General features: G+C 44.4%; 3 protein-coding genes across 5 annotated transcripts; 1 reads left to right on the top strand and 2 right to left on the bottom strand.

The window, feature by feature from the left end:
* Window positions 1–2,123: 2,123 nt before the first annotated feature.
* Window positions 2,124–3,549, bottom strand: LOC120651000 (BTB/POZ and MATH domain-containing protein 1-like). Its single transcript, XM_039928324.1, has one exon. The coding sequence runs from the start codon at window positions 3,325–3,327 to the stop codon at window positions 2,245–2,247; it is 1,083 nt and encodes a 360-aa protein (XP_039784258.1). The 5' UTR covers window positions 3,328–3,549; the 3' UTR covers window positions 2,124–2,244.
* A 2,003-nt stretch (window positions 3,550–5,552) lies between these two features.
* Window positions 5,553–8,736, top strand: LOC120647887. The gene is made up of 4 exons (XM_039924701.1): window positions 5,553–5,833; window positions 5,911–6,952; window positions 7,389–8,614; window positions 8,712–8,736. The coding sequence occupies exons 3-4, from the start codon at window positions 7,392–7,394 to the stop codon at window positions 8,734–8,736; spliced, it is 1,248 nt and encodes a 415-aa protein (XP_039780635.1). The 5' UTR covers window positions 5,553–5,833; window positions 5,911–6,952; window positions 7,389–7,391.
* A 6,839-nt stretch (window positions 8,737–15,575) lies between these two features.
* Window positions 15,576–22,663, bottom strand: LOC120650999. 3 transcript variants are annotated; one of them, XM_039928321.1, is made up of 19 exons: window positions 22,378–22,662; window positions 22,202–22,267; window positions 21,908–22,081; window positions 20,865–20,939; window positions 20,658–20,784; window positions 20,515–20,579; window positions 20,312–20,385; window positions 20,083–20,192; window positions 19,788–19,825; window positions 19,386–19,533; window positions 19,125–19,295; window positions 18,386–18,460; window positions 18,133–18,242; window positions 17,852–17,902; window positions 17,564–17,639; window positions 17,437–17,483; window positions 16,221–16,460; window positions 15,981–16,115; window positions 15,576–15,890 (listed from the first exon to the last, which is right to left on the bottom strand). In XM_039928321.1, exons 1-19 carry the CDS (start codon window positions 22,579–22,581, stop codon window positions 15,753–15,755), a joined length of 2,124 nt encoding a protein of 707 aa, XP_039784255.1. In that variant the 5' UTR covers window positions 22,582–22,662; the 3' UTR covers window positions 15,576–15,752. The 3 variants fall into 3 exon arrangements, with proteins under 3 accessions (XP_039784255.1, XP_039784256.1, XP_039784257.1); XM_039928322.1 differs by lacking the exon at window positions 17,852–17,902 and having other exon boundaries at window positions 22,378–22,660; XM_039928323.1 differs by lacking the exons at window positions 20,312–20,385; window positions 20,658–20,784 and having other exon boundaries at window positions 22,378–22,663.

Genomic DNA, 22,663 nt, shown 5'->3' with positions numbered 1-22,663 from the left:
AAGTTGCAGCTCCAGCAAACAAAGCCTATTTAGAAAAAGATGGCTAATTTTAGCCGGCCAAAATTCAGACGTCTAAACTTTAGCTATGGCTAAACTTTAATTTTATCCCATACAAATAGAACATTAGCTAATTGGACCCCACGTACTAGAAAGGGCTTGTTTGTTTCATGGAACTAAACTTTAGTCTCTATCACATAAAAAAGAATCTTGCTATTTAAGAGTATTAAATTAAATCTGTTTATAATTTTTTTATAGATGAGTGCTAATTCGCGAGATGAATCTAATGAGTCTAATTAATCTATGGTTTGCAACAGTGATGCTACAGTACGAATATCAGGAATTGTCACTTTTTCCATATAATTAAGTACGTCCAACAACTTGGAGCGTCAAGCACAGCCTACCATGCAGGCCAATGCGGCCTTAAAAGTAATCGAGTGTTCGTATCCTGAGAAGCCGAGGGGCGAACTAGACAACTTAAAATCTTAGCTTATGACTCCAACTAATTTGCACAAAAATTTAAACTAAAACATACTATCTAAATGTGCAACTACGGTTCAACTAATATGAAACCCTCATTCCAAAAATTTTTTGCAACCTACAGTCAATCCTAACTTGGTCTACACTATGAACGTAAAGGCACAAAAGTTGCAAGAATGAAATGTAGAAGCTTAAATAGGAATGAGAGGAATGAAACTCTTGACGCGAGATTTATCCCGTGATTCGGTTAGGCACAAAGCCACTTCTACTCCACATTGTTTAAGCACTCACTAAGAGTATCGCTTCTCGGCAATCAAATCTCTTCCGGGACTCTTCTTGACTTCGCCACCAAGGCTATGTCAAGTAACCACGGTCATTTTGATCCCGCTTTTCCGCTAAGAAGCTTCTCCATAAAGAATGGGGGTCTCCACGTCCCCCACACAAAGTCGTCGATGCCGCTCCACACCAAGCCGGAGGGTCGAAGACATGCCGACGAGCCACCAAGACTCCAAGGATGGACAACGCACCAAGATACATGTTGGTTCACTCAAGAATTAGCTCATAAGGCGCAACACCTTGTTCTCACCCTCTCTCAAGAGCTAATCCTAGCACTAACACTCACAAAGTATATGCTAAGCCTAAGAATTTGATCAATTTGCACTTGGATGGGTTGGAGATGTTTTTTCAATATGCATGGGGTTCCTCTAGACTCCAGTAACTCCAAAATGGCCGGAGGATGGCATATATATAGGCCACCAAGTACATAGAGCCGTTGCTAGCTGTTATGCTTTTTTCTACGTAGGCATCGGTTAAACCGGTGGATATCGTCGATTTAACTGGTCATACATAGGCCGAAACTAGCCGTTGATTCTTCTGATATGCACTGCACTGTCATCGGTTAAACCGATGCTAGGGTACCAGTTTAACCGGTCACACTGGACCTGTCACATAGTCATTGCACTTCATCTTCTTCTGCTAATGTCATTGAACCGATGCCTTGCTCCGACGTGTCACCGATTCAACCGGTGCTGAAGACTTGACTTCTCGCTGATTGACATGCTCTCTGAATAATACCATGTTGAATGTACCGACGCTTGATTTGATACCGTCGGTTTAACCGGGGCTACTGAGTTCTTTAGTTGATCTTCAAAAAGCACTGCCCAAGGCACCGACACCATTGTGTTAGTTTATTCGATGACCATCGGTTTGACCGATCGCTAAACGTCTGTTTAACCGGTGCTGCTCATTCTGCTGTCACTTGTCCAAATCGTCGCGGCGGTCATTTATTCTATCTTTGATTTTTCAATATGGTTTGGGTATCTCGCCAGCGAATTGAACACATCAAATTACATTCATGGAACCTAAAAATCATGCAAAATGTGATCTCACAAACTTATTAGCCCATTAATTATGTTGGCACATAATCACCAAAATCACAAACAATGAGCTAATTGAGCCATGTCCTTACAGCCTTGCTGCCGTCAGATAATTAAGCACGGTCACCTTGCAAGAAGTACTGTTGGAGCTAGAAAAAATGGCCAATAGGGACAGCGAAAGGTGAATTCAGACCTTGGATAGATTTTCAAAGAGGAAATACAGGAACTTCTGAAAGCTAGATCTATCTACGCAAATTAAAACTAGCATAATAAATATATAATGCATGCATATATATTACCAGTATACAAGAACCATCTTTCCTGCAAACTATAGCTCCTTTTTAACTGTAGTTTGCCTTTCAGCTCGACTAACCTGTGTGTTCCCCAGAATTTAACAGTCAGTGATCTTAAAGATTAGATCTTTCACAACAGAGGGGCAGCTTCTAGCCAAATGCTCAAAGCCTTCGGCTGCTGCTACGGCATTGAGAACAGCCGGGGGCTCGAGGAACCGGAAGCACGCGTCCTTGAGGCCATGGCACCGGTGCTGCTCGGCCAAAGCCAGGATGGTCGCGGCGGAGCCCACGGTGACATGCCGGCAAAGCCTGTCCTCGCACACTAGCTTGAGCCTCTCCATGCCGTACCTGTCCGCAGCAACCAGCAGATGCTGGCACATCACAGCTTCCTCCTCCGGGGTCATGTCCTCCGGCAAGGCATCGGTGTACACGAACTCGAGCAGGGCCCTGAACGCCTGCCCATCCATGTCGTCTATCTCGACAACGGCCGCGGCGCCGCCCTCCGTCATCGGGCTGAAGAGCTCCGCCCTGAAGACCGGCGACCGGGACGCGAGGACGCTCCTGTGCGCTTGGAACGTCTCGCCGGCGACGTGGAACGTGACGTCGGCGCCTTCCTTGGACGCGAGGAGGTCGCCGAGGTGTCGGTGCAGGTCAGACGGCGGCACATCAAGGAACCGGGACGACGACGCTCTCCTCCACTCCTTGCGGAGCTTCTTGGCGGTGGTGATGTCGCACCTGATAGTGAAGCGGTCGTCCTTGAGATACTCCGAGTTCTCCAGGTCGGCCCTCTTGATGAACTTAGGGAAGCCGAAGCAGAAGCCGTCGGTGGAGCGGAACAGCGCGTGCAGGGTGTGCGACGGCGCCGCCTTCCCGGCTCGATCGAGCAGGCCGAACTGGACCCGCGCCGCCACGGGCTCGGCGCAGAGCTGGTCGACCTCGAGACCGACGAAGATGGAGACGAAGTCGGCGCTCCCGGGGTCGCGGCCGTTGGGGTAGTAGGAGATGTGCCAGGATCGGCCGCCGACGGTGAAAGGGAGGGAGTTGGTGCAGGCGCCGTTGGAGAACAGCTCCTTGGTGCGCGAGTACCCCTCGACGTCCAGCAGGTGGTGCCCGGTCACCGTGCCGGCGACGATGGCGGAGCGCGTGGCGGTGGTGCACGGGGGCGCTGGCAGGGGCGGCATGGCGGCCGGAGTCAATGGATTGGATCCAAGCTAGGGTTTTTGGTGGTTTTGAAGCCGGGGAGGCGAAAGCAATGTCCAGGCGGCGCGAGGCTTTTCACGTGTGACGTGCCTGTCTACGCTCGAACATTTCCAAACGCGATCGAGCGAAGGAAAGCCACGCACGCCACCAGATTGGCTTCCGTCCCACCGTCCGCCTCTCCGATCAAAACCCTCGCTCCAATCCTGTTTGAGCATTCCACTCTGCAAAAATTAGCTCCCAAACACGCCCTAAATATGTACAAGTGCAATTGAGAGTTCTCCGTTTCAGTGGGATCAGATGTTTTCATCGATTGCGCCCACAACGCCATGTTCCAGTCACTACCGGAAAACCGACATATGCCGAGTGCCCGGATATTTGCCGAGTGCATAATCTCGAGCACTCGGCAAAGATACTATTTGCCGAGTGCCAAAAAACATGCACTCGGCGAATAAATAACACTCGGCGGACTATCTCTTTGCCGAGTGCCAGCCATATGGCACTCGGCAAAGACACACTTTGCCGAGTGCTAGTCAGTTGACACTCGGCAAAGAGCGTCACTTGCACCAACAGACGACCCGCAGACGACCGTTACGGTGGCGATGCTTTTGTTTGCCGAGTGCCTACATGGGGACACTCGGCAAAAAGATCTTTGCCGAGTGCCTACATGGGGACACTCGGCAACAAGATCTTTGCCGAGTGCCCTACAGTCGACACTCGGCAAACGCTGTCACGTGCACCGCACCCGCCAGCTCCCCAAGGCCGTTACGCTATTGCCACGAACGTTCCCATTTTTCCACGGCCGTTACCGTTATGCTTCGCCGAGTGCTAAATTGGGGCACTCGGCAAACATATTGTAATACCGAGTGTAATGGAACAGCCACTCGGCATTTAATAAACTTTGCCGAGTGTCGTCTTTGGCACTCGGCAAACAAATACAAAAACTTTCTCCAACGACCTCCAAACTTTTTCCTCCGTTCTCATACTATGTGAAAGACATCATATTTAAATTTGGCAAATTATCCTTTATGTTTACTATATTTAGATTATTTATTTGATTACAAGAATATTTTGTGTATAATTCAAATTTGAACTGCCAAATGTTGTCAAAAGTGTTGATAATTAATGGAAAAATTATATTCATGTTATTGAGTCAAATTTGAGGGTTTGTACAAGAATTTAAAGAAAAAAAATCAAATATCTTATTCAGGAAACATAGCAATGAATTTGTGGCCGAATAGATTTTAAATTCTATAAAACACAAATGAAGTCCGAAAATTATGAAATTTGTAGTGAAAGCATGATATCATAAGTAGAGGCTATGGAAAAAATTTGATAAGATTTCAAAAAAGTTATCACATACGTTGGTTACAGGATGAGAAATCCTGAAGAGGATCCAAAGACATTTGAATGAGTCAGTTAAGTTTTTGAGTCCAACGGACCATCCAATTGAGTTTTGACTTCAAAATTTTTTGTGTAGGCAATGGACATGATGTATAGGTTTATGGTAAATATTCATTATTTTTTGAGCCCATTTGATAATATTAAAGTTTTTTTAGTACTATGTAAATTGAATTTGAACTTATACTGCATGAAATAATGGAATTTTTTTGGCTAAAGTATGTTAAATTTTTTATATACGCAATAGACCTCATAAATTGGTTTATGTTAAAGTTTGGTTATTTTTCGAAATGTTTTCGTATTTTTTATTTTTTTTGAAAAATGTAGTGAATTAGTTCATACAAATTGAAATATAGCTAAAAGTGATTGAAATAATATAATTTTTATCATTGAAGCATGATATATTTGTCTGAAATATAAGTTTAGTAATGAAATGTTAAATTATAATCAAAGAAATATGTTTAAATAAATTTTGAATTGAAGGATTTTGAAATGAAATCCTGGCTTTGCCGAGTGCTGCCAGCACGGCACTCGGCAAAGCGGTAGCGGCTTTGCCGAGTGCCAGATCAGGGCACTCGGCAAAGCGGTCGTGTCTTTGCCGAGTGCCGTGATCTGGCACTCGGCAAAGTTTCTGCCCCCGCCCCCAGCTAAGTGACCGGCCCGCACACACGCGCACTCACTCACGCCGCACACACCCGTACTCACGCCGCCGCCTCCACTCCGCCGCGCCGCCGCCTCCACGCCCCGCCCCGGCGCGCCGCGCACTGCCCCGCCGCCTCCACGCCCCGCCCCGGCGCGCCGCGCACTGCCCCGCCGCCTTCACGCCCCGCCCCGGCGCGCCGTGCACTGCCCCGCCGCCTCCACGCCCCGGACCTTTCCTCCCCCTTTCCGGCCCGGAACGAAACCCCACCTCATTAGGTCCGGAACGAATCCTCGTTCTCTCCTTCTCCTTCCAGAGTCTCGAGGGGAGGCGCCGGCGCGGCACACGCGAAGGCGGCGCGGCCGTCCAGCGGCGGCGGCGGCGGAGGCGGCCTGGCGGATTCGGCTCCCCGGCAGCGGCTGTCCACTCCGGTAGCCCCGTTCTCACCGGTAAGTTTCCCGTCGCTCTTCTCCTTTCTCTCATATCCTAGGGTTCTTGGCTCACAGCTCCGTGTTTGTGGATCCAGTTTTTCTTTGAATCATCTGTGGTAGCCGGCGTCTAGGGCATGGATCTGGCCTGGAGTAAGCGAATAGAAAGCATGATCATGAGAGGTAATGAGATTTACCTTCGCGAGAGGAGCAGGATTTGGTAGCTCGTAATGTTACACTAACGCTAATGACCTACTGTTGCTTTGCTTTTCTTGTATTGTAATCAAGATTTGTCAGATCTCTTGGTCATAGTGACAGATACTTGCTCTTGGTAAATACAGGTCCATGTCCAAGCTTTAGAATACTAATCTGGTAGAGTTTTAGTAGTTTGTATTGCATATTTGTTGGTGTCACATCAGTGTGGAGCCTGCAAATTCCTCGAATATATGGATTATTTTATACTTATTACTACTTTTCTGGAGTTCAATTTAATTTGGTATACTTACTACTACTTACTACTTAGGGTCGTTGTCCTTGAATGTATTCAACACTAAGGTTAGGTGATGCTAACCTGCGATTCATCATACTCCAGTAGTCTAGTGTAGTTAGGAGACGAGGCCGGGCCCCAAGACGGTCTTCTGTCATGCATCACTAGGAACCATGTATCCTGAAAATTGTTGATTTACTATAAATTGTTGAACTTTGATGTCACCTCCTTCCTGGGACTTTCTTTAAACTCTAGCTCAATCAGTAGCATTTATCAGATTCTAACAACATCAGGTCTCAGGACATCATGTCTTAGTGACTAATACTGACCGAGCAATTAATGCAAAGGTACTGTTTTGTATGTATAAGCGCTGATTTGTATCATTGCTGTTTCATATGCATACGATAGTCGTGTTCAATTAATGCAAAGGTGGATATTATGTCAACAGAGAAAGTCGTGTTCAATGTGCCCTCAATGCTTTAGTAGTTTCCGCTGATGATTTTGCTTTCTTGCTAGTCATTATGCTTAACCTTTTATTTGTTCTGACTGCACAAAATATAGGCTGGTAGCGGTGTCCGCCTGCGACGTGCTCGACGAGAAGCTTGAACTGCGAGTCCACACCAAGCCGGCCACGCCTACACCGCCGACCCGTTGTAAGCACCGCCACCGTCTTTGCATATCTAGCACCTCGTAGTTCATGTAACCTAGTTAGGCGTCTCCCATTCGGAAGAGATACAATTGAGATATGCGGATCTTTGCATATCTATAATTATATCTCTTTCAAATTGTCCACGTTATTTGGACAGCCCGAGGATGCGTAGATACGGATAGTTACCATGATCAACTCCCATCCGAGACAGAGTCTCGGCATCACCTCCCCGTTGTTCTCCGGATACACAATCTCCCTTTCGGGACGTGTATTTGGAGAACAGCGGGGATGTGCTGCCGAAATTTTGTCTCGGATGGTAATGGACCATGAAAACTGACCGTATGTACGCATCCTCGGGTGGGATTAGGACCTACCTTCACCTATTAGAATGTAGGGACAACACGTAGATGCATTTGATTTTTATTCTCACTCCGGTTTAGAGGATGGATGACCGTCATTGGATGTACACGGGCCGTCCAAGTCAGGCTACCATGACCGATGAATGGATTCGAAAGACCAATGATTTTTTGGAAGCCGCGTGGAGTCAGGCTGAAGGATCGAGTTTCTTGTGGTGTCCGTGCAACATATGTGGAAATAAGAAACGGAAAACGAAGAAGGTTATGGGCCAACATCTTTGCAAGTATGGATTTACGCCGGACTATACCCGGTGGATCTTTCATGGTGAAGGCCACCGTATGAGGGACGAGGTCGTGCGGCAACGCATCGATGATTGTGATGCTGATGGTGGGGTTGGAGACATGTTACATGACTATCATGAAGCACATTTCGGTGAACGACTGCAGGAGGAGGAGCCAGAGGCATCCGCAATGGCGTATTTCGAGATGTTGGAGGCTGCACAGAAACCACTTCACGGTCATACAAAGGTTTCTCAGCTGGATGGCATCGGACGACTAATGGCCTTGAAGTCTCAGTTTAGCCTGAGCCGAGACGCCTTCGACAGTCTGTTGACCGTGTTTGGAAGCATGCTTCCAGAAAATCACATTATGCCAAAGTCAATGTATCAGGCACAGAAAATTCTCGGTGCACTTAAGATGCCATATGAGCAGATACATTCTTGTCCAAATGGGTGTATCTTATTTAGGAAGGAGCATGAGAAAGCTGCTTACTGTCCGAAATGTAAAGCCTCTAGGTTCCTCGAAGTGGACTCTGGTGATGGTCAGCCTAAGAAGCAGCTCACGATTCCCGTGAAAATCCTACGCTACCTTCCTTTCATTCCGAGGATCCAACGACTATTCATGACCGAGGAATCCGCGCAACAGATGACCTGGCACAAGAAAGGTGTTCGATACAACCCTGACAAGATGGTGCATCCATCCGATGGTGAGTCATGGAAGAATTTTGATAGGATTCATCGTGACAAGGCTAATGAAGCTCGTAATGTACGTATTGCGCTTGCAACAGATGGGTTCAATCCTTATGGGATGGTGGCCGCCTCGTACTCATGCTGGCCTGTGTTTGTTATCCCTCTGAATCTCCCTCCAGGGGTCCTATTTCAACGACAGTCCATATTCGTGTCGTTGATTATTCCAGAGCACCCGGGGAATAAAATGAGTGTTTACATGGAGCCTCTGATTGATGATTTCGTCAAGGCATGGGACGAAGGGGTGTGGACCTATGATCGAGCAACAAAGACAAATTTTAGAATGTATGTTTGGTACCAATTCTCCCTGCATGACTTACCCGCGTATGGCATATTCTGCGGCTGGTGTACTCACGGGAAGTTCCCATGTCCAACATGCAAGGCAGCTCTGCAGTTCATCTGGTTGAGGAAGGGGGGTAAGTATTCGTCATTTGACAAACATCGACAATTCCTCCCCGCTGACCATCCTTTTAGACAAGACGTTAAGAACTTCACGAAAGGTGTAAAAATTACAGAATTTGCACCGCCGATCATGACAGGTGCTGCGATTCATGCTCAGATAGACGCTCTCCGAGTCAACGATGGCGGTGGTTTTGTTGGGTACGGTGAGGAACATGCTTGGACTCAGAAGTCTGGGCTGTGGAGGCTCCCTTATATTGATGATATTCTGCTTCCACACAACATTGATGTGATGCATACTGAAAAGAATTGGGGGGAGGCACTTTTTGGAACAGTCATGGATATTTCTGATAAGACAAAGGACAACGTAAAGGCAAGAGTGGATCTGGCAATGTTGTGCGATAGACCAAGATACGAAATGAGGACTCCTGGACCCGGGAGGAAATGGAAGAAGACACAGGCCGACTTCGTCCTCACGAGGGCCCAGAAGAAAGAAGCACTAGAGTGGATCCAAAAGTTACAATTTCCCGATGGATATGCAACGAATCTTAGGAGGGGTGTGAACTTGACTACTATGCGAATCAACGGGCTAAAGAGTCATGACTACCATATATGGATTGAGCGGCTTCTTCCGGTGATGGTTCGAGGCTACTTACCTGATAATGTATGGCTCGTGCTAGCAGAGTTGAGCAATTTTTTCCGTCAGATTTGTGCTAAGGAGTTATCTCGGGCTGTTATTGCGGACATGGAAAAAATGGCTCCCGTGTTGCTCTGTAAGTTGGAGAAGATCTTTCCACCAGCCTTCTTCAATCCAATGCAACATTTGCTTCTGCATCTGCCTTATGAGGCAAGAATGGGAGGGCCTGTGCAGTTCCGTTGGTGCTATCCAGTTGAAAGATGCCAGAAGGTTCTTCGAACGAAATGTAAGAATAAATGCAAAATTGAGGCTTCGATTGCTGAGGCATACATTTTGGAGGAGGTGTCAAACTTCACGACTAAATACTATGGTGAGAAGCTTCCCAGCGTGCATAATCCACCTCCTCGTTACAATGCTGGCGATAATGAATCGAGTCTCAGTATTTTCCGAGGGCAACTTGGAAGTGCAAGTGATGCGAGGTACAAGACCCTGAACCATGAAGAGTGGCGTCGTATCATGCTTTATTTGTTGACCAACCTTTCTGAGGTGGAGCCGTACATAGGGTAAGTTCTCATTTAACGTGTTCATGATGTTCCACGATTTAGCATCTCATTTAACATCTTCTTGCGTTTGCACTAAGCAACATCCAACCCCTTGATCATATTTCACACAGGCAATTTGTTCGTCTATTCTGGCGTCGCTCAAGGTCTCCGACCCAGAACGAATCGGAGTCTCTTCTAAAAAATGGCGCCGGAAATTCTCAGCCCGATTTCATTTATTGGTTGCAACAAAAGGTAAACTCCGGTTCACATGATCTTTGCTATAGCTATAGGTTCAAGTGCATATGACGAACTTTGTCCCTTTCGCTTTCAGGGGCAAACCGATTCGTCCATGAGTGCCGAGTTGAGACAAGTGGCTGATGGATTTAGCTATAGGGTTAGGTCATTTAACGTTTATGACGTGAATGGATATCGCTTTCACACAACAGGATACGAGCAAAGTCGGCCCAATCGAAAAACCACTAATACTGGAGTATTTACGCTAGGCCAAGATGGGGTCGAGTATTATGGAAGACTTGAAGAAATATACGAACTCAAGTTTCGAGGTAACGTACCACTGACTCCCGTTATTTTCAAATGCCATTGGTTTGATCCTACATTAACCAGGCGGACCCCAAATGTTGGCCTAGTCGAAATTCGTCAGGATTCAAAGTTACCAGGCGACGATGTCTACATTGTGGCTCAACAGGCCACACAAGTTTATTATCTCTCATATCCGTGCCAAACCGACAAACGTCTTCAGGGTTGGGATGTTGTGTATAAGGTATCGCCACACGGCAAACTTCCTGTCCCAAACAATGAAGACTACAGCAATGGCAGAGAGTTCTTTCAAGAAGAAGGACTAGAAGGGAGTTTCGAGATAGACTTAAGTGACGTGATGGGAATGGAAGTGGACAATCAAAGGATTGCTGACGAGGAAGCTGGAGACGAGGTTGAAAATGCTCATGATTTAGAATTACTCGAGCGGCTGCGTTTGGGCAGAGACAGTGAAGATGACATTCCTCCTTCGAATTATGCTGATTACGTCGAGGAGCCAAATAGTGATGATGAGGATTATGATCCAGCTAATCCCGATTATGATGACTATTTCTAGTACATGTATGAACTGAATTATTTAATTCTATGTATATATATTATTTTATTTTGCATAATTTGCTATGAAACGAATTGTTTAATTCTATGAACTGATTTTGCATATTTGTAGATATATTTATTGTTTATTTTGCATAATTTGTTAAGTACATATTGTTCATTTTTGCTGATTCATTTACAATTATTGATTGCAGGTTATTGATTCGAAATGCCAGGCGGGGGCAAGATTGGTTTCCTGAGCGCCTTGTACAGGAGTAGTGGTGGAGAGCAAGAGGCTCCTGAGGGGTCCAGTGCAGCAGGGGGGTCCAATGTCTCAGAGGGGTCCAGGAGGCGTTGGGGACGAGGGCCAGGGAGAACGAGAGGAGGTAAGACAGGTGGTGGATACCAGGGGAGGACAAGAAGAAGCAGGAGGGAGAGGACACCTCCAGATTTGACGGCGGCGGCGGCGGCAGAGGAGGAGGAGGAGGAGGAGGTGCGGGAGCAGGAGGAGCCGAGACAGGAGGAGGAGGACCAGGAGGAGGAGGAGGACCAGGGGGAGGAGGAGGAGGCAGCAGGAGATACGAGGGCGGTGTGGTTGCGAGGACCGTCGCAACTGCCGCAGCGGCCGATACCTCTTGCGAGACGCCCGATCATTCGACCGGTACCAGACAGGTAATACTTTATGTTATACACAATGGCATTTATTTTTCAATTCATATGTTCAAAATGACAAGATACTAATACTTTATGTTATACACTTTTACAGGTATTGGATGCTCGTGCAGGCGGGTGCCCACAAAAGGAAGCTCAACGGCATCCTGGGAACCCTATGCAGGGAGCTCTTCCCTGGGCTGGTGATGCATGCCGGGAACCTGGAGCCGGCATACACGTGGGACCACTACATCGCCGTCCCAGATGCAGAAGATCGGGAAGGGAGGTCCTTCGGCAACAAGGCGAGACGGGTGGTGGGAGAATTTTGGGTAAGTCGTCGCACTATATTGGTGAATAGTTACCATATATTTGAAACTCTTTGAATATTGACTGCAATTATCGAGTCTATGCAGGATTTCTTCAGGTGCGAGCCAGGATATGAGGCCATAGCGGCTCAGGTGGCTGACACAGCATGTCGCAAACTAGTGAAGGACATGCACTACGAGGCGCGTGTTCAGGCCGTAATTACCTACTGCGCCGATGTGGAAAAAAGGAAGGTCGGCAAGGACGTAGCAAGAAATATGTTTCTCACGCGGGAACAATACTTGAGGGTAAATGACGAAATCACTACTCATTTATTTTGAATTTCATTTTCGGAAATGTCATCCACTTTGCTTCCATTACATGTAGGTGCCTCCGAACTGGTGTGCTGGCAAGGGCGCGTGCTGGGAAATGATGGTGGACATGTGGCTTAGCGAGGAGTGGATTCAGCGGCACAACTTATGCCGGGAGCGCCGCTTGTTGATGCAAGGTGCGCCACACCATCAAGGCAGCCGAGGCCTTCCCGAGTACAGGGATGCTTGGGTAAGTCATTACACTTTTTGGTACTTTCAAACTCTAAATTCTGCATTCTCACTAATCATTGTATTCTTTCGCTTTGCTTGCAGTCGGGGTCACATGAAGACCAGGAATGCAATGACTTCCAGGCATACTGTATGGCGCACAAGGGCAGGGCGACGTCCGACGTCTCCTACAACCCGGCGGATCCACCCGAGGCGTACAGCAACCCGAGCGTCCACACGCGCATCACTGAGTACACGGAGATGGGAAAGGCACTCCATGGGGACACATGGGATCCGGCCACCCAGCCCCTTTCTGGAGAAGCCATCATGAGGGCAGGAGGAGGGAAGAAGCACGGCCGTTACTGGATCGCCAACAGCCTTGTCGATACAGCCAGTACGCCGACTCTCTCTCAGCTTCGGGCAAGGACCACCGACTCGACTCCGCCAATACGCCCACGGCCTGAGACTTCAGTGGCCAGCGTGCGTGCAATCCAGGTTATTTCTGCTCCATTTGTCGTTCGTTGCTGTTAGTTATATTTTGTTCGCATTGTAACATTTGGGTGAAATCTTATAGGCTCGGATGGACGAAGAGACGAAGAGGCGGGAGGAGATCGAGGCGAGGCTGGAGGAGGAGCGGACGCTAAGGCAGGAGCAAGAGCGCAGGTGGCAGGAAGAGCGGATGCAGGAGCGGCAGAGGATGGAGCAGGCGCTTCTTGCTGAGCGACAGGCCGCGCAACAACAGATGCAGACCATGTTCTCATATCTCCAAGGCCTTGGCGCGACAATCAACTATCAACCGCCGCCAACGATGGCCTGGCCTCCACCACCGCTGCCACCGCTAGGCATTCCGTCTATCTTTCCTCCATCTGGCGCTACACGCACTCCTGTGAGTATGATATATAGATTTACTTTGCTTGCACATATATATTCAAATTTTGAGATACTTTATGTCAATATATCATGTGTTATATCTGAAAGAACATCTAGACTCACTTAGTGGAGTGTTGAGATACTTAGTGGTTGGCTGATCGAACACGTGTGCTACATGATCCTTCCCAAGATCTCTCGTGCTATATACTAGAGATTAGCTAGGCTGCCAATGTAATTTCCCACAAATTAGACAGTAAATTCGTGACTATATATTGCTGTTTAATTACGTATGATTAGGAGGCACCAGGACTGATCTTTCAGCCACACTTGGAAAATTAGTGGAAGTTTAGAACGATCGTACATGATGGACAAGTAGTATAATCTCAGTACTCCTTTTATTTTTTCCTTCTTTTATCAAGCTAATACTGGTTCAGATGCATTGCAAATAATACTTGTGTTTGATGCAATATATACAGCCTGCATTTTTATTGTATTTTACCTTGTTCAAATAGTGGCTCTATGCATCACCATGCCAAAAGTTAAAATATATTTTTTTTGCAGAATCAATTGATTGGGGGTCAAATGAGCCTCCGGACGAGCATTCACCGGCACGTGCAGCGTCGTAGTGGCCACCTAGCTGATTTAGAGTTGTTTATGATATTTGTTCTACGGGCTTGTTGTTGTTGGACTAGACTTGTTTAATTAGTTGGACTTGTGCTTGTTGAACGTTACACTTATATCATCGATGTTGGACTTATGCTATTTGTGATATTCATGCGACACAGCGTGAGATATTTGTGTTATTATGTGATGGATGTGCCATATATATGTAACTTTTGTCTGGAATGTATATATGTTTTTTTTGTGACGATGAATGTGGTTAATACATAAAAACAGAAAACATATAAAAAAACAGCAACAATTTGCCGAGTGTTTTTACCCTGACACTCGGCAAAGCAATCATTTTTCTATTTCCTGGAAAACGTATTTGCCGAGTGTAATTACCTTGGCACTCGGCGAAGTTTCAAACTTCGCCGAGTGCCAGAAGACTGGCACTCGGCAAAGACCCAAACTTCGCCGAGTGCCAGACGCCTGACACTCGGCAAAAACCCAAACTTCGCCGAGTGCGGCCAGGTTGGCACTCGGCGAAGTTTGAATCTTTGCCGAGTGCCGAGCATATGGCACTCGGCAAAGTTTTCGACCCGTCCCGTTCGGCCGTCCCGTTCGCCAGTTCGCCAGTTCAACTGTCCGTCCGTCCGTCCCGTTTCAACTTTTTTTGCCGAGTGCGACTTGGCACACGGCAAAGGTTTGCCGAGTGCCCGAGAAAAGGCACTCGGCAAAGCCGGCTTCGCCGGTAGAAGAAAGGCCGTGTGCGCTTTGCCGAGTGCTACACTCGGCCAACAATTTGCCGAGTGTTTTTCTGCCTTTGCCGAGTGTCTGTGACACTCGGCAAAGTACCTGAGTCCGGTAGTGAGTACTAGCAGTTCTATGCACGACCTTCTAAAGTTCTAAGGGTGCAATCAACACATACACTTCTATCGTGTTCCTGTTGCAAATGATGAAGAGTTGTGATAATGTGGATGAACCAATTTTACATACCAATGCAACCGGAAGCCCCCAATTTTCTTGCCCATACCAGTTGTGTAGGCATTGCAATTAATGATGTTTTAGTATAAAATTTCGGTACCCCACTAAAATTTGGTGGCACCACCTAATACTTCCACTGTTTCAAAATGAAAGTCGTTTTAGTTTTTTCTCCTAAGTCAAACTACTCCAATTTTAACCAAGTTTATAGAAAAAAAATGCTCCAGCATCTATAGCACAGAATCAATTTTGTTAAAACTACCATGGAATATCAGTGCATTTGTTTGGTACTCTTTACATCCCTTAATATCAGGCACACACGCAATCAAAGATTCAAACTTTGGAAATTTATACCTAAAATTAATTTAGTATAACGAAGCCTTTGTCTCACAATAATAATATCATTAGATTATATGCTAGTATGGCTATAATTATTTTGCTAAAAACATTATAGTATGATGTATGGAAGAAAGAGACAAATGTTAGTGTGGGAGACCATGCCTTATACATTTGACCACGCCTTATATTTTGGAATAGAGGGAGTATTTTATATGTTAATATATTTTTCTATGAATTTGGTCAAACTTGGAGAGTTGATTTAGGACAAAACTAAAACGACTCACATATTGGAATAGAATGTGTATCTCCTAAGGACTATAAAAAAGCGCTCTGGTTTTATGGTGGCTGCCCACATGCATATTCTGATTTTCAGTGCAACAAGTAGCCCAAAAAAAAAGTACTGTGCAAAGTTCACTTGCATATTAGGTTGGAACTTCTTACTTAGTTACTTGTTAACAGCAACACATCTGTCAAGCAAGAAGCTCAGTCACTCTTTGTATTAACACTTCCTTTGTTCCTCCAACCTTTGCTTTCTTTGCACCGAGGAAACACTTTAGATCAGCCACCGTCAGTAAACGCAGCTCACCCCTCCTATGATGATCGATCACCTGAACAAATTCATAATGAAGCTATCAAAAGCAGCAGATTATCTATCTTTAGGTAATATAAAAGGAAAATGCGAAATAAATGGCTGTCACCTTTGCTATCAACTCTTCACTGGCAACATCAGACTTTGCTTTTGTCCTTGTTGAATTTAAGAGATCCTTGTCAACTGCTTTTGCCCTCGACTTTGAACCCTTTTTCTTAAGGTCATCATTCTGGTTATCTCTCGCCTGAAGGAATTCAATCCAAATTTTAGTTCATTGATCAAATCAAAAGATATATAATTATATAGTTACCAAAGATTATATTTTACAATGGGAATTTTGATTGATCACCTTTATAGCAAATTCATTTTTGACAACTTCTGGCACTATTTTCTGTTTAGTTACAGCAGTCAACGTATTCTTGTCCAGATCTTGTTTTTCCTTTCTCTTTGCTTCTGCAGTTACCTCATCCTTGGCATCAACAGAATTCAATTTTGTGTTCATTACCTTTGTGGTAAGCACATATTTCTCAATGTCTGGTATTGCTTTCGTCACTTCTTGGATACTTGGTGTTGGTGTGTAGCCTTTACTGTGCAGAAAGGTAACATGGAATTTAGCCCTACAGAACTAGTAACCATGCTGGACTATAAATATCTAACTCATGCTAGTCAAGAAGCAAAACGTTTATAAAGCAAGATATTAGATTACAAAACACATTTGAATAAGTTAACAATGGTTTTTCTGCAAATTTAATTCCAAAATTAGCTTCGGAACAATTGTGAAGAGCAGACTTGAGACATTCAAAACATAGTAGGAACAACCTACGGAAAAAAGGAGCAAAAGAAATCCAGAATTCAATTTTCATGTTATCTGTATGCAAGGCTAAGAAACAAATGCAAGCTGCCAATCTTGACTCTTGTAATTGCCATTCTGGAGCTCACAAAGTACTACAAGTGACTAACCAGCAAACCAGAAGGTGAGGTGGTTAATGGAGGGAAGATACACCCTTGTTAGTATGAATTTTACAATATTGAAGCACATATTATTCACAGCACCACTATTATTCAAACGAAAAAGCTGGCAAAATTGGATCGACACGCATGGCCGCATGCATGCACCACAAATGTGAATGATATGGGGATCAATTGCCTTCCTTCTCTCGTATTCTTGCAACAGATTAGCTCTTCCTTATCTACAAGAACAAGGGATCCCGCCCTATCGCTTCCTTTCCCAATTTCCAGCTACATTCCTTAAAATTTATATTTTACTCAATATTCCGACTGGATGATCATGAGTAACACAAAAATGGACTAGAAAGGACAAAACCAAGAAACAGAATCGTTGGTCTGCATCAGTTCCCTTATTGACTACATTGAGTTGCATGGATTCTCTAAATTACAAGATACCGAAGAGCCTATGTTACCTTCTACCTCAGATGTTTTCAAGAGATATAAGTGTTTTTTAACCTTTTGTTGATCAAGGTTTCATATTTTCTATTTGCAATTTATAATATCTGTTACAACTAACAGCATTTCTGATAACATATAAAAAAGATAAAATGACTTATCTTCCTTCTTGAGTCCAAATTCTTTGTTTCCAAATAATCTTGTTGGGCTACATGGTAAATACGGAAGATTAGATACTTTGTCCTAAAATGATATGAGAAGACAGAACAGTTTCGATATTAATTATACTTTTCGTAATTCCTCCACCTCCTTGACTTCTGGCCTTCAGTAACTCTGCATGATTTCTTCCAAGATTTTCAGAAACCTGTAATGATGATCGAGACATGCTGCTTAAAATGCATGCTTCCTGATGCACATTGGGACTGTTACAAGCTCTAAGGTTACTTTGAGATAAATCTGGAGAAGTTGATTTATAGCTAAAATCAAATTCAAAAATACAGTCTAGCACTACTGTACAAACATTATGTGGGAATGTAAGGGAATCATTCAGATGGACAGCAAGTTTGATGTACGAACTGGAGAAACTACATGAATGGACTGCATTCCAAAGTGCAGACAAACCCTGATCTGAAAAAGGAAGAAAAGATTATAGCAACTAACAACCTTAACCAAAAAAAGACACTTTTAAATCCTAACGCCACTGCTGCCACACGAACAGTCATGTTACAATTAAAGGCCGCTGTCGGGGCCCGCATATGACAGTAATTCATTTGGCAAATAATATTTGGTCATGTAAGTTATTCCTCTGGCTAAGGGCTAAGTCATACCTTTTCTTTTTTACAAGATCTAAGCCATACCTGATTGACTGGCATGTGAAGAATCGCATTTGATGAACTAACAGGATTAGCATGATTTGCAACAGCATCTCGATGACTTGATTTGTTTGAATTATCAGCATCAGGATGTTCTAATGCAACAATGGTTAGAGGTAATAATGTAAGGAGAAATGTCTTTTATTAATGGAAAAAAAGAATTCAGAAAAATGAATCAACAATGCGCCCAAGGTTGATTTGCATGCATTTATAATTTTAATAAACTGATAGTACTTGCCTGATGAATATCTCAGTTTCTTTTTTTCTGATGGTTTTCTTCTGCTGAATGAAGGCTTCAACCGAGTAACTTGTGCTGCATAAGATTTTAGTAATGAAGGAATAGATGTCCTAAGTCTGGAACACAATATTACTGCATAACTATATTCTGATTTTGTAGGAGTTAGCTTGTATCTCCCTCTTCAGATCATTGAAAGATTGGAGAAAAGATGGGACAACTTTTAATAGGAAAACTGGTCTTCAGCGAGCTTATTATATTGGCATGGCATACTGAATATTTGGCCGCAGAGAAATAAGACTCTGACAATGTGCCTCCTAACAAGCATCATTGGAAAAGAATGTTGGATTCGGATATGGTGCTCCTAAAAAACAGTTTCTATAAAGTTTTCAGCACATGCAGAAAGCTGGCAAAAATTTGAAACACATTGGTTGAAGAGTAGTCTTAACTGTTGTTATATCAAATAGGGCAGTTAAGTACTCAAGTCCTGTGGGCCTTGTTTACCCTTCAAAATAAGGCCCTGCTGAACAAATACCCTAGTCGCATATGAATATATTCAGTAGATTCCTCCCCTACTGTTCCCTTAAAACAAAGGAACAAAGATAAACAAACCAACCCTTCTTAGATAGGACCTGCATACTGAACTGTTGCCAATGAGAAACATCATCAATTAACTTGACATAACTTATCTGTATCACTTTATGATAAGAAAAATCTGGAGGTGAGCAAAATCTGGTCTTACATTTATATAAACTGTTTGGAGCAACAAGTTGTGATTGAAAACCATCACTGATAGGACTTGCGCCACTGAGGTTGTCATTATCACCCGCTGAATGGCCTATCTTGTGAACTTCAATATTCCACGATTTTGCCCTCAATGAACAAAGGACAGCAGGTTTTGGGGTGCGAAAGTCTTGTAGAAGAAAAAATATATATGCATTTAGCTGGTGACGAAACAAAAATTTCAGTCATGGAAATATGTAAGTCCTTCCAGAAAATGTACCTAGAATAAATGATTGACCTTTGGACATAACATTTGTATGACCTAAATCATTCTCGATATTATCATTTTTTGAACTGTGTATTATCAGGTTACTTGCAGCCTTATCCCAAGTTGGCAAAGTTGAAGAGCTGTTCAGTACAACCTGTTCCTGTAAACAACATAGTTCAACAAGAGCATTAGCTTTGCTGTGCTCCCTATGCATAACAAAATAGAAAGAAATAAAGGCTATCATAGTTAAGCAAGAGCATTAACTTCAAGACAAATGAAGAAAGGAAGCCATTACTAGCAGCAAAGATATGTTTTGGCATAACATGCAAATATGTTTAGCTCCCACCATATGATGAAGAAAAAGAACTCAAACTGACACAACGAGTTACAGAAGACCAACTTCTCAAAGTGTACCTTAATTATTAGTTTATTATGGCCGAAGAAATTCCAAGCTGAAATTGGGAGAAAAGCTAATTAGGATTCAACAAGCTACCATTCCAGCGTGTATAAACATTATTTCCCATAATCACTAAAACGTAAAGATAATGGTTTCTACCAATAATAACAACAGAAAAAGTAGGAAATGTATTGCATCTTTAGTGTGTCATTGTCTGTGTCAGTGTACACAAATCTAAACAACCAGATGCATGAAGACAGATGAAAGTTCACATGACTAATTTCACAAAAGGAAGCAACAACATACTCTTACCTTTCAATAATTCTACAAAGGACTGCAAGGCAGACATTGCTTTAGATACTCTTGCAGATTTTAAGGCTGGTTGAAGCCCTGAACCTTGGAGAACTAATGAAGAAGGCCACCTACATATAAATGAAAGAAAGCAAATCAAGCACATATTTAGATAAGTTGAAGTGGAAATGTTCAGCATACTAATATCATCAGTGCAACAATGCAAAGAGGATATTAAAAAAGTGATAACCATTTCATTTCCGATGAAGCTCCATCTGTAAGTTTGACTGCTACATGATAACTGTAGTTTGTATCTAACCCATGCTGCAGAGCAGAAATTATGTAAAAATGAGGGGGGGGGGGGGAGGGAGTCATCCGGAAATCTACTCTTAAAAAAGAAGCATAATACTAAATAAGAACAAAGATCAGAAGTTAAGGGAAATAATGTGTCACCTTAAATAAGCAAAGCTCCATAAACTTGTCCAAGCACTGTTCTGAGGGGAGCATCTTACTATATCCTACAAAAGAGGAAAACAAATCTTTTAAAAAAACGAATATATTTCCAAGAAGTAAAATAAATGAAAAATCAAAACTACCAATCACACGGCCTTCCTGAAGTGCAGGAAGAGTTGTACAGACTGTTAGAAAGTTACGGATGTCCAAAACTACTTCATTGCTGTGCTGAAACGTTTCCATGATTTTGGGGCTAGCAACATCAGAGATCTAGCAGCAGCACATAGAATTCGTTAGCAGGAACTAGTTTTCTTCTCTACAGTGGAAAGAAAAGGAAAATAGAAGGGTACCTTATGACTAGTATACCGAAATGCATCAGGTGAGACAACAAATTCAAAATCATCATTCCTCCCCAATCGGACTTCCTGTAGCAATTTGACCAGAAAATAACCACAATTATGTAACAACCAGCATCATAATATCAAAAGCTTATGCTTTATAGCATAAAATAACAAAAGGTATAAAGCATTTAACAAATGAGTAGCAGCAAACAACTGAAGGGAATGTAACAGAGAACAAATTATGTAACACTACAGAAGGCATCCTGTTTTTCAAATTCATATTTTCTAAACAGTCTGCTACATTATTTTGAAACTTTATAATTGAACCACGAAAAACTTTTATATATCTAGTGACCATATAAGTCTTCTAGTTTCTGCATAAGAGGATATTATAGCATTTGCATGTCAATGATCAAATGGAATCGGATGGCAGCTACAGGTTCATGATCATGACACTGCACCAAAATGTACAGAGTTATGAAGAGAAGAATCATCAGGTTGTGAATATTACTGAAATCAAAGACAAACAATCACTTCAATTTTGAAGTTTAGAGACTATCGATGTTTCTGAACAGTCTATGATTTATTTTTCACTAAAAGTTCATTAGCTCAAGCTGCATCAGAGTTTCAACATACTAGTTAACCCCAAATGGGCGTGTGGATACTGTACTGTGATCATTCAGCTGTTGCACTTGGTTCAGTGGTATGGTCACCTGCATCCTGACTCACGTGCACTGCATAGTTAACCATTTCTAACCCATTATGCTTGTGGTATAGTCAATGCCAAACACCTGGGCTTGTGCACAAGCTGAACTGTGATCATCCAGCTCTTTTGCACGTGCTTCAATACTATGGTCATGCACACTGCATTATTAACCATTTCTAAGCCATTTTGTTTCATAAACTTCGAGTGACCATCCTGACAAGTGATATCCCAATATGAATGCAAATTTCCAAACATGGAGCAGCCCCATGCCATCAATTTGCCCAAATAGAAACATGCAACAATTCATTATTCAGGCCTCCAGAAAAAGGCAAAATAAATTCATTACCACATTCACCGCGGACAGATCAGTCCTCTCTTCACTCTGATGAAACTTGGAGTCCACGTAAATACTCTGTCCCAGGCAGGTCCATCCATGTTCAAGCATCATGGAGCGCAGCTCGCATCTGACGGCTTCCGCGACCAGCTCACCCGAGCATACCAGCTCCTCCTCCTCACCCACCTACGAGGCCGGACCGAGCGCGATCGGTAAATCGTTACAAAGGGAGAGCAAAAGTGTGGCTATTGTATTGCGGAGAAACGTCGAGCAGATGAGGGGCGAGGGAGTACAGAACGCGCTCACCGTGGCGCCGGGGAACGCGGCCGCGACCTCGGAGACCGCCTCGGCCGCCTCGCGGGACTGGCATCCCTGCAACAACGACCGGGAGCACGCGGGGTTGAAATTTGAAAACACGTCGCCACGCACGAACGGAAGCGTCATGACTGAGGGGCGGGAGCGGAGCGGTGGGGGTGCGACACCTGGAAGACGAGGAGCGCGTCGGCGGGGGGCTGGGGGAGGCACGCGAGGCGGTGGCGGCGGGAGAGCCGGCAGCAGAGGATCTCGAGGTCGAGGGCGGCGATGGGGGCTGCGGCGGCGGAGAGCGAGAGCTGGCGGAGGAGGAACGGCTCCAGCGGGGAGGAGGCGGAGGCGGCGGCCCGGACGAGGACCTTGTTGCGGAACATGGCCTTCTCCACCTGCTCCGCTTCGTCCCGGCCTCTCCCGGGGGGCTTCGGCGGCGCTGCGCCGACGAATTTTTTAGCTTGC

Source organism: Panicum virgatum, chromosome 9K (genome assembly GCF_016808335.1).
Source record: "Panicum virgatum strain AP13 chromosome 9K, P.virgatum_v5, whole genome shotgun sequence".
In the NCBI taxonomy this organism is placed as follows: domain Eukaryota; kingdom Viridiplantae; phylum Streptophyta; class Magnoliopsida; order Poales; family Poaceae; genus Panicum; species Panicum virgatum.
The sequence above is the reverse complement of the archived record's forward strand: the minus strand, read 5'-3'. Positions and strand labels throughout refer to the sequence as shown.

Excerpts from the sequence above, each read along its gene's own strand:
- LOC120651000 (XM_039928324.1), bottom strand. The coding sequence starts at position 3,327 with ATGCCGCCCCTGCCAGCGCCCCCGTGCACCACCGCCACGCGCTCCGCC.
- LOC120647887 (XM_039924701.1), top strand. The coding sequence starts at position 7,392 with ATGGATGACCGTCATTGGATGTACACGGGCCGTCCAAGTCAGGCTACC. Across the intron at positions 8,615-8,711 it reads ACAAAGACAAATTTTAGAAT|GCAGCTCTGCAGTTCATCTG; the intron begins GTATGTTTGGTA and ends CCAACATGCAAG.
- LOC120650999 (XM_039928321.1), bottom strand. The coding sequence starts at position 22,581 with ATGTTCCGCAACAAGGTCCTCGTCCGGGCCGCCGCCTCCGCCTCCTCC. Across the intron at positions 22,268-22,377 it reads ACGCGCTCCTCGTCTTCCAG|GGATGCCAGTCCCGCGAGGC; the intron begins GTGTCGCACCCC and ends TCGTTGTTGCAG. Across the intron at positions 20,940-21,907 it reads ATCTGTCCGCGGTGAATGTG|GAAGTCCGATTGGGGAGGAA; the intron begins GTAATGAATTTA and ends AAATTGCTACAG.